We start from the raw sequence: 11202 nt of genomic DNA on the forward strand, positions 1-11202 counted from the left end.
TTCCGTCGCTTTTACAACGTCACCGAGGAGACCGTCCAATAACGAATCGACTCTCCGCCCGTTTGACCAATCACCAGTCAGCTCCGGTCTAACACCGATGACACAATTCAAGCGTGCCGGAGAGCGGAGGATGTCGAGGTCTGAACACATGAGTGCGGATTTTCTCGATAACAACCGCATAATTATTACTTTTTATGTCATATGTTGCTAGATTTGTGCTAAAGCTAACACTATGTAATATGTGTTTCACTTTTCTGCTTCTGTTTCAGGCTGCTCAGCAGAGTCTTAACATCTGCACAAACTCATAGAAACCTAACATCTGCTGCTGTACATCGGAGCCTTCGGTCCGCTGCCTCTCTGCCAGCCTCAGCCTGTCCTGGCTCTGCTGTGAAGCCCTTAATGGAGCCTAAACTGTACCAGGCCCCTCCAGAGGTCCGGGGTATGACCTCTCTCGACAAAGAGGCCTTCACACAGACCATTGCAGTCCCAGCTCTACGCGTGCCCACTGGGGTCTTAAACAAAGTGATGAAAAGCCTGAAAAAGTCGACTATCCAGCGGCCAGGGTTGCCCAGAGTGGTACAAGATACAGAGGAGAGCAGTGACTTTCGTTTAGTGCTGTTGGACCCTCACAGAGTGTCCTCGAAAAGCTCCTTCTCTGAGGCTGAAGCTGAGGCTCTGAGGTCTTTCAGTGTCGCTGAGGAGCTGCAGTACTATGAGCTGCAACTGACCTACAACAACCTGAAGAGTGAGGAAGTGCTGGGGGCCGTGCTCCCTCAGGGGCAAGATGTGACCTCTGGGTTCAGCCGGGTGGGACACATCGCACACATGAACCTAAGGGACCACCAGCTCCCGTATAAGAACCTCATAGGTAAGATGGAGATGTTGCAACAGCAGGATTTCGGTGCAAAGTAATATACAGATGGGTGGCACATTAAAGTAAGATGTTGGCTTCAACACACCTTGACAAAGATTCTCCAAGTCTCTCAACTATACTGGAGAGATGGACGTCATTTGTTAAGATATTCTCTTATGTGAAGGCCAGAGCATTTTCATACTGATCAAAACCACCCTCGTTTTGTCCCCCCACTCATTTATTCAGGTTTTACTTTTAATTTGTCACCTGTCTGCATCTAAGTTTTTGTCAGCTGTTCATTACTGTCTCTGTTATAAGTGACTGCATCCATGAAAAATACAAACATATGATATTATCATATGAGTATATTGTATTGTATGTACATTAACAGTTTAATGTACCTGGAATGGATATTTTAATCTCATGACCAATTTATCCTTTATAGATTCTGTTTTATACAAAATCTTCCCCTTTTCTTAAATGATTAATACTCACAATTTCTGCTTTTTCTTAGTTTTATTTATTCAGTTAGTTGACTTTGGCTCCACGGCAAAACTAGAATACTAATGAGGCAAAGTGGGCAGCTACCCCAGAGGCTCAGAAGGACCCATAACCATATTGTCTCACTTGCTTTGTGATGATTTGATTAACTGCAAGTTTGCTTGGGGATATGCCCCCAAATTAACTCCCTGTTTTAGCTTGAAAACACTTCCTTCAAATATTCTTAAAATTCCTTCAAATCTAAGGCCATGGTTCATTTTCCTACTCCTCTTCTAGACAGAAACACTTTATATCAGCTGCCAGGGAAGTTTTGGATTTTCAGTGTATTTATATATTTAGAGCTGTGACATGGTATTACAGTCAAAGATAGAATTAAGAATATTAATTTTAAAAGTATTGTTAAATTTTTATATATTTCTGAATTCCTAAATCAAGCCCAAACTCAGGACAACCATAGTTAATAAACAAAGATCAGGGTTAGACAGATATATTCACTGCCACAACTTGTCTGTTGCTTCCACTGTAGGTCAAGTTATCATGGACAAAACCCCCGGTATCACCTGTGTGGTCAATAAAACAAACATAATCGACTCAACTTACCGCAACTTCAAGATGGAGGTGCTAGCTGGAGAGGAGAACATGGTCACCAAAGTAAGTTACACATGTTAATGATACATACACACAGTATGTACAGTACATTTAATTGCCTACTTCAGTTATTCTTAAATGTATTCAGAACATCCAGAGTTTTAGAGAGGACTCTAATGCTCATCATCATTTATCTGTGTGTTGCAGGTGAAAGAAAATGGGGTAACATATGAGTTTGATTTCTCTCGTGTGTACTGGAACCCCCGGCTGAGCACAGAGCACCAGCGTGTGGTGGAGCTCATCAAACGTGGTGACACCGTGCTGGATGTGTTTGCTGGTGTCGGACCCTTCGCCATCCCTGCTGCCCGCTCGGGTGCCAATGTGTTGGCCAATGATCTGAACCCAGAGTCCTACCGATGGCTGCAGCACAACTGCAAGCTCAACAAGGTGGAGAGCAAAGTCCGCACGTTTAACCTGGACGGCAGAGGGTTCATCCAGGGACCTGTGAAGCAGGAGCTGCCTGCGCTTATGAAGGGAAAAGCCAATGTTCACGTGGTGATGAACCTGCCTGCCTTGGCTTTAGAGTTCCTGGATGCATTCAGAGGCCTCCTGCACCAGGAGCCTCCCTGTGATGAGAACTTACCCACAGTGTACTGCTACAGCTTCTCTAAAGACAAAAACCATGACGCGGATGTGGTGAAGAGAGCGTCCCGCAGCCTCGGGTTCCCCCTGGAGAACAGATGCTCTGTGCATTTTGTGCGTAATGTAGCACCCAACAAAGATATGATGTGTGTGAGATTCACACTCCCTAAAGAGGTCCTCTTCAGCTGCAATGATGAACAGACAGGTGAGAATTAATTTACAAAATGGTGAGGAATTCAATAATAAACTGATAATGACTTCAGTATGAAAACTAAACATTTAAATGTGAACATGAATACCGTTTATAGTAGAAGGCCACAGAGCCAGCTGGTGCTGTTTGGACACAGAAGGTGTGGAGGAAATTGAACCTCTGGGATAATTGTGATGAGAATTTTTCACTGATGTTTTACTATAATGTTTTACAATAATCAGCAGATTAATCAATAATGAAATATAAAAATAATGAAAATAATCTTTAGTTGCAGCACTAATTTAGACAGTCATTGTGGCAGTTTTTTGGTATGCTGTGTATGTTTTAGTTTACTGCCACATAGGCCGAAGATTGTTTTCCAGCTCGGGACAATAAAGTTTTATTTTGTTCTGTTCACCTCCAAACATTTCTTTTGTGTATCCACAGAGCCCTCGGAGGAACCAGCCCCAAAGAGACAAAAGTGTGAAGAAACTACAGATTCAACATAATAAATCATCACAAAGAAACATTTGAGACTTTTTTTTTTTAATGAGAAAGTATGAGTTTAATTGTTGCATCTGTTACAGATGTCAAAGCATCTTGTCATCAGAAACCATAACTCAGCTTTGGTTTAATACTTTATCTCCCCTTTGTTCGTACCAGCATGTATTAGAACTGTTATTACTCAGGGCTTGAGATGTTAATGTCCTGACTTGTTTCATTTTTAAATAAATCTGTACAATAATAGACAGACACTCAGTGTTCATTGTGATTTATTTAAATATAAAATTAACACAAAGTATAAAAAGTCATATACAACTTGACCAAAAGTGAGTCAGATCATCACAACCACAGCAGCACTCCACAGAGGTAGCAGGGCAGTGTTTATAGTCCAGTCAGTGACATTCCTATCCAGTAGCTGTTGTTACTCTGTGAGCTCTGTGTGGCTTTATCCTTTTGAAGGGAACAGCCCACTGAAAGCATCCTGAACGGCTCGATGACACGCCAAAGCCGAGGTGTATCCTCCAGCTGTGTCCTGAGGCATGGCAGCCCGCACGTGGTTCAGATACCTGAGAACACACAGAGAGCTGTGGTCAGTAACAGGAGTGAGGTATTTTGTAAATAATGTGACTGACTAGCAGCCTGAGAGCTGGTTTCAAAAAAGTAGTTCCTGTGAGTGTAACTTGAGGGTAAGTTTATTCTTCATTAAATCCACACTTGAAGTTATTTTTTCTGGCTCTCTGGGACCCTTTGGCCCTTTGATGAGATCAACGAAGACAGACGTACCCATACCCTAACACTGGAACACCTTGTGCCTAAAAACCTCTCCAACATGGCTCTATTAAAGTATTATAGGTGTCTTTTATTTTTTAAGTGCTTACAGATGTATCCTGCCAAAGCCCCTTTTCAGGTTCTTAAGCAAAGCCAAAAGTCACTGTTTATTTTCACATTGGCGCAAAGACAGAAAAACAGTCGAGCTATTAATGTAGTCTCCACATCTTGTCCCCACAGTGATAGATGCCCTTGTACTAATGAGTGTGTGTTTGTTGGAGGGGGGGGGGGGTTGTTAACCTATGTCCCCACTCTAATCCTTCCTCCACTGTTGTGTGCCATCAAAAAGCAGTCATCGGCGGAGAAACCACATGTTCTGTACTTCTTTCCAGAAGCATCTGACTACAAAGCTAAAAAAGCAAAGTCCTCCAACAACTGAGACAACACGTAGCCTTGCCCATCAATACCGCCTCCCCCCCGCCCTACCCCACACCCCCCACCTTGCAGGACTCATAGTCCTGGCAGAGAGAGGTATAAAGCCCTCACACGAGTCTGGCTTTGTGGCCCTTGTTCCTGTGAGCCGGGGAAACTTCAAAGTGAAACGGGAATCAAGAGCACAGACAGCCCTCTGTGATTTCTGTGCCCATTCAAGCTGCTTTACAGAGTAACCTAACACCTGTGGGGAGGCTCAGACTGAGAGAGTCGAGGCGCGCGTGTGTGTGTGTGCGTGTGTGTGAATGAGAGATGGACAGGGAGTAAAAGGTGTCGGTAAGACTGCACGCTGAATAGATCATATTTTTTGCTTTGGTGTTTTATGATTCTTCAAGGTATTTTGGTCGTTTTCTTGTAACACTATAAATCCTTGACTGAAAAATTAAGTTGAAACATATTTGCTGGCATGACTGTGACACAAAGACATAAAGTCAAACATGCATGAATATCACACGCGGGAGATGACCTTGTCAAGTCTTATATAACAGACAGTGAAAGTGAGAAGAAGAGCAGCAAGAGATGTCAGTCAGGTCTTGCACACAAAGACCACTCATCACCCACTAGAGAAACAACACACAAGTTCAAAACAGGAGGCCCAGTGATTAATAATAACTTCATTAGGCCCAAGCTGCTGTAGCCTGTCCTTCAGAGCACTTGAGGGAGGTCTTCTCATATGGCTTCCTGCATCAGATGAGTGCTATCTATTGATTATATTGTACTGGGCCTTTTTAATGGTGAAAAAAGTGGGCTATTTACAGCCCGGCTAAGTCTGCTCTTCCTGCTAATCTAATCCCCAAGCTACTCATGTGGTCATTCCTTCCAAGAAAGCTGAGAGCTCTGTGTAACTTTATACCTGCCTGCCCCTAAGGAGAGAGAGGGAGCAAAAGAGCAAAAAGAGAACATGAAGGAGAGGGAGAGGGAGGGAGAGGGTGAGGAGTGTAGGTGGAGGGGTGGGAAGTCGAAAGAGGAGGGAGGATATGAGGTGAAATCACCTTTGGGTATCATCATCACAAACGCTCTTCTCTTAAACCAACCCTGTCTGCCCTCTGCTCACCCCTAACACCCAAGGTTAGTTCAGTTCTGCTCCATTAACTCAGTGGCTGTATCCGCATCTTCCCGTAAAGGCCAGCCACATACATGTACGTACACATAACCGGCTATAGATGTTCGTGAAGCTGAAAGATAAACTCGACTCTGTTCACATGACCGTACTTGACAATGCTGAGAAAGAGCGAACTGACAACACCTAAGACATGCAACAACAAGAAATGCATTCAAAATGCGCAGCATGCTTTTACAAAAACAGGCAGGCTCTTTACACTGCCTTCAATCATAAAACGCAATACAACACACACACACACATACACACACTACCCCTGTGGAACAGACGCTTTGAGCCCCTCCGACGCTACTGTTTCACTGTGTGCACCAACACTCTCCACGCACTCCTACCCCATCACCCCCACCCCACCCCATGGGGCGGTGCGGAGGTGTGGTTAGGATGGGTGATTGGGGTGAAGGAGTGCGTGTGGAGAGTGTTGGCTGACAAGACAGCCGATGTGGAAAGGAGAGAGTGCTATCGGAGGGCGGAGCTCACAAAGACGGTGCTGCTCTTCCATCATGGGCGCTAACCTGTGCATATGTATGTGTGTAGGTGTACTATCGTCGATTGTATATATTACTAGAAGGTGAGTAGACGCCTGGATGACTTTTATATTCGTGAAGAGAGATTGGGATACGATGTTGCCTAGCAGTATTCATAGTAAGGTCTTGTGTTCAGTTCGTCTGTGTCTCAGCGCAGTGTTCAAGAGATCATTTACTCAGAGATGAGCAGTAAGTTATTCTCATCTGCAGTGACTTCACGGCTAACGAATCATGCTATATAGACGCTTCATCGCTGTAGTGGACATGTATGTGGCTCGGTTTTGAGAGTAGATACACGCCATCATTAATGAGCAGAACTGAACTAACCTTGGGTGTTAGGGGTGAGCAGAGGGCAGACAGTGGTTTAAGAAGAAGAGCGTTTGTGATGATGATACCCAAAGGTGATTTCACCTCATATCCTCCCTCCTCTTTCGACTTCCTCACCCCTCCACCTACACTCCTCAACTTCCCTTCCCTCTCCCTCTCCTCTTCATGTTCTCCTTTTTGCTCTTTTGCTCCTCTCTCTCCTCCAGGGGCAGGCAGGTAATATAATTACAACAGAGCTCTCAGCTTTCTTGGAAGGAATGACCACATGAGTAGCTTGGGGATTAGATTAGCAGGAAGAGCAGACTTAGCCGGGCTGTAAATAGCCCACTTTTTTCACCATTAAAAAGGCCCAGTACAATATAATCAATAGATAGCACTCATCTGATGCAGGAAGCATATGAGAAGACCTCCCTCAAGTGCTCTGAAGAGCAGGCTACAGCAGCTTGGGCCTAATGAAGTTATTATTAATCACGTTGCCTCCTGTTTTGAACTTGTGTGTTGTTTCTCTAAGTGGGGATGGAGGGTCTTTGTGTGCAGAGACCTACTGCACTCTCTTGCTGCTCTTCTTCTCACTATAGTCTGTTATATAAGACTTGACAAGGTGCATCTCCGGTGTGATATTCATGCATGTTTGACTTTATGTCTTTGTGTCACAGTCATGCCAGCAAATATGTATAACTTAATTTTTTCAGTACATCAAGGATTATAGTGTTACAAGAAAACGACCAAAAATACCTTGAAGAATCATAAAACACAAAAGCAAAAATAATGATCTATCAGTTCGTGCAGTCTTACGCGACACCTTACTATCCTGTCCATCTCTCATTCACACACACGCCAACCACACACACGCGCGCCTCGACTCTCTCAGTCTGAGCCTCCCCACAGGTGTTAGGTTACTCTGTAAAGCAGCTTGAATGGGCACAGAAATCACAGAGGGCTGTCTGTGCTCTTGATTCCCGTTTCACTTTGAAGTTTCCCCGGCTCACAGGAACAAGGGCCACAAAGCCAGACTCGTGTGAGGGCTTTATACCTCTCTCTGCCAGGACTATGAGTCCTGCAAGGTGGGGGTGTGGGGTAGGGCGGGGGGAGGCGGTATTGATGGGCAAGGCTACGTGTTGTCTCAGTTGTTGGAGGACTTTGCTTTTTTTAGCTTTGTAGTCAGATGCTTCTGGAAAGAAGTACAGAACATGTGGTTTCTCCGCCGATGACTGCTTTTTGATGGCACACAACAGTGGAGGAAGGATTAGAGTGGGGACATAGGTTCACAACCCCCCCCCCTCCAACAAACACAACACTCATTAGTACAAGGGCATCTATCACTGTGGGGACAAGATGTGGAGACTACATTAACTAGCTCGACTGTTTTCTGTCTTTGCGCCAATGTGAAAATATACAGTGACTTTTGGCTTTGCTTAAGAACCTGAAAAGGGCTTTGGCAGGATACATCTGTAAGCACTTAAAAAATAAGACACCTATAATACTTTAATAGAGCCATGTTAGAGAGGTTTTTAGGGCACAACGGTGTTCCAGTGTTAGGGTATGGTACGTCTGTCTTCGTTGATCTCATCAAAGGGCCAAAGGGTCCAGAGAGCCAGAAAAAATAACTTCAAGTGTGGATTTAATGAAGAATAAACTTACCCTCAAGTTACACTCACAGGAACTACTTTTTTGAAAACCAGCTCTCAGGCTGCTAGTCAGTCACATTATTTACAAATACTACTCCTGTTACTGACCACAGCTCTCTGTGTGTTTCAGGTATCTGAACCGTGCGGGCTGCCATGCCTCAGACACAGCTGGAGATACACCTCGTTTGGCGTGTCATCGAGCCGTTCAGGATGCTTTCAGTGGGCTGTTCCCTTCAAAAGGATAAAGCCACACAGAGCTCACAGAGTAACAACAGCTACTGGATAGGAATGTCACTGACTGGACTATAAACACTGCCCTGCTACCTCTGTGGAGTGCTGCTGTGGTTGTGATGATCTGACTCACTTTTTGGTCAAGTTGTATATGACTTTTTATACTTTGTGTTAATTTTATATTTAAATAAATCACAATGAAACACTGAGTGTCTGTCTATTATTGTACAGATTTATTTAAAAATGAAAAAGTCAGGACATTAACATCTCAAGCCCTGATAATAACAGTTCTAATACATGCTGGTACGAACAAAGGGGAGATAAAGTATTAAACCAAAGCTGAGTTATGGTTTCTGATGACAAGATCTTTGACATCTGTAACGATGCAACAATTAAACTCATACTTTCTCATTCAAAAAAAAAACAAGTCCTAAATGTTTCTTTGTGTGATTTATTATGTTGAATCTGTAGGTTTCTTCACACTTTTGTCTCTTTGGGGCTGTTCCTCCGAGGGGTCTTGTGGATAACACAAAAGAAATGTTTGGAGGTGAACAGAACCAAAATAAAACTTTATTGTCCCGAAGCTGGAAAACAATCTTCGGCCTATTGTGGAGTAAACTAAAACATTACACAGCATACCAAAAAACTGCCACAATGACTGTCTAAATTAGGTGCTGCAACTAAAGATTATTTTCATTATTTTATATTTCATTATTGATTAATCTGCTGATTATTGTAAAACATTATAGTAAAACATCAGTGAAAAATTCTCATCACAATTATCCCAGAGGTTCAATTTCCTCCACACCTTCTGTGTCCAAACAGCAGACCAGCTGGCTCTTGTGGCTTCTACTATAAACGGTATTCATGTTCACATTTAAATGTTTAGTTTTCATACTGAAGTCATTATCAGTTTATTATTGATTCCTCAACTTTTGTACATTAATTTCTCACCTGTCTGTTCAGCATTGCGAGAAGAGGACCTCTTTAGGGAGTGTGAATCTCCACACAAATCTTTGTTGGGTGCTACATTACGCACAAAATGCACAGAGCATCTGTTCACAGGGGAGCCGAGGCTGGGCGCGGACGCTTCTCTTCACCACAATCCGCGTCATGGTTTTTGTCTTTAGAGAAGCTGGTAGGTACACTGTGGGTAAGTTCTCATCACAGGGAGGCTCCTGGTGCCAGGAGGCCTCTGAATGCATCCAGGAACTCTAAAGCCAAGCAGGCCACGAGTTTCATGCACGAACGTGAACATTGGCTTTTACGCTTCATAGCGCAGGCAGCTCCTGCTTCAAGGTCCCTGGATGAAACCCTCTGCCGTCCAGGCTTAAACGTTGCGGACTTTGCTCTCCACCTTGTCTGAGCTTGCAGTTGTGCTGCAGCCATCGGTAGGACCTGGGGTTCAGAATCATTGGCCAACAACATTGGCACCCGAGGCGGGACGCAGAGCAGGATGGCGCGAAGGGTCTCGACACCGCACACAACACATCCAGCACGGTGTCACCACGTGATTGATGAGCTCCACCACACGCTGGTGCTCTGTGCTACAGCCGGGGTTCCAGTACACACGAGAGAAATCAAACTCATATGTTACCCCATTTTTTTCACCTGCAACAACACGAGATAAATGATGATGAGCATTAGAGTCCTCTCTAAAACTCTGGATGTTCTTGAATACATTTTAAGAATAACTGAATAGGCAATAAATGTACTGTACATACTGTGTGTATGTATCATTAACATGTGTAACTTACTTTGGTGACCATGTTTCTCCTCTCCAGCTAGCACCTCCATCTTGAAGTTGCGGAATGAGTTGAGTCGATTATTGTTTGTTTTATTGACCACACAGGTGATACCGGGGGTTTTGTGTCCATGATAACTTGACCTACAGTGGAAGCAACAGAAAGTTGTGGCAGTGAATATATCTGAGCTTGTGTTTATTAACTATGGTTTGCCTGAGTTTGGGCTTGATTTAGGATTCAGAAAATATATAAAATTTAACAATACTTTTAAAATTAATATTCTTAATTTCTATCTTTGACTGTAATACCATGTCACAGCTACTAAAATATATAAATACACTGAAAATCCAAAACTTCCCTGGAGCTGATATAAAGTGTTTCTGTCTAGAAGAGGAGTAGGAAAATGAACCATGGCCTTATGGATTTGAAGGAATGTTTAAGAATATTAGAAGGAGGTGTTTTCAAGCTAAAACAGGGAGTTAATTTGGGGGCATATCCCCAAGCAAATTGCAGTTAAATCAACTCATCACAAAGCAAGTGAGAAATATGGTTATGGGTCCTTCCGAGCTCTGGGGTAGCTGCCCACTTTGCCTCATTAGTATTCTAGTTTTGCCGTGGAGCCAAAGTCAACTAACTGAATAAATAAAACTAAGAAAAAGCAGAAATTGTGAGTATTAATCATTTAAGAAAAGGGGAAGATTTTGTATAAAACAGAATCTATAAAGGATAAATTGGTCATGAGATTAAAATATCCATTCCAGGTACATTAAACTGTTAATGTACATACAATACAATATAGCTCATATGATAATTCATATGTTTGTTATTTTCATGGATGCAGTCACTTATAACAGAGAACAGTAATGAACAGCTGACAAAAACTTAGATGCAGACAGGTGACAAATTAAAAAGTAAAACCCTGAAATAAATGAGTGGGGGGACAAAACGAGGGTGGTTTTGATCAGTATGAAAATGCTCTGGCCTTCACATAAGAGAATATCTTAACAAAATGACGTCCATCTCTCCAGTATAGTTGAGAGACTTGGAGAATCTTTGTCAAGGTGTGTTGAAAGCCAAAACATTACTTAA

General features: G+C 43.1%; 2 protein-coding genes across 3 annotated transcripts in view; one reads left to right on the plus strand and one right to left on the minus strand.

Annotated features, from left to right (window-relative positions):
* The first annotated feature begins 107 nt into the window (after positions 1-107).
* Positions 108-3307, plus strand: trmt5 (tRNA methyltransferase 5). 2 transcript variants are annotated; one of them, XM_022751310.1, is made up of 5 exons: positions 108-138; positions 270-868; positions 1881-2005; positions 2150-2789; positions 3222-3307. In XM_022751310.1, the coding sequence occupies exons 1-5, from the start codon at positions 131-133 to the stop codon at positions 3281-3283; spliced, it is 1434 nt and encodes a 477-aa protein (XP_022607031.1). In that variant the 5' UTR covers positions 108-130; the 3' UTR covers positions 3284-3307. The 2 variants fall into 2 exon arrangements, with proteins under 2 accessions (XP_022607031.1, XP_022607032.1); XM_022751311.1 differs by having other exon boundaries at positions 133-152.
* A 4-nt stretch (positions 3308-3311) lies between these two features.
* mnat1 (MNAT1, CDK activating kinase assembly factor) overlaps positions 3312-11202 on the minus strand; it is a 44337-nt gene continuing 36446 nt past the window's right edge. Inside the window, exon 8 of the mRNA XM_022751312.1 lies at positions 3312-3844. Within this exon, the coding sequence (XP_022607033.1) occupies positions 3724-3844 (121 nt within the window). The 3' untranslated portion in view covers positions 3312-3723. The remainder of the gene's footprint in view (positions 3845-11202) is intronic.

Source organism: Seriola dumerili, unplaced genomic scaffold (assembly GCF_002260705.1).
Source record: "Seriola dumerili isolate Sdu_G_001 unplaced genomic scaffold, Sdu_1.0 BDQW01000149.1, whole genome shotgun sequence".
Classification (NCBI taxonomy): Eukaryota; Metazoa; Chordata; class Actinopteri; order Carangiformes; family Carangidae; genus Seriola; species Seriola dumerili.

Bases quoted from the DNA above. Each gene is read 5' to 3' on its own strand.
- trmt5 (XM_022751310.1), top strand. The intron at 869-1,880 runs GTAAGATGGAGA...CTTCCACTGTAG, and splicing joins CCCGTATAAGAACCTCATAG to GTCAAGTTATCATGGACAAA. The intron at 2,790-3,221 runs GTGAGAATTAAT...GTGTATCCACAG, and splicing joins CTGCAATGATGAACAGACAG to AGCCCTCGGAGGAACCAGCC.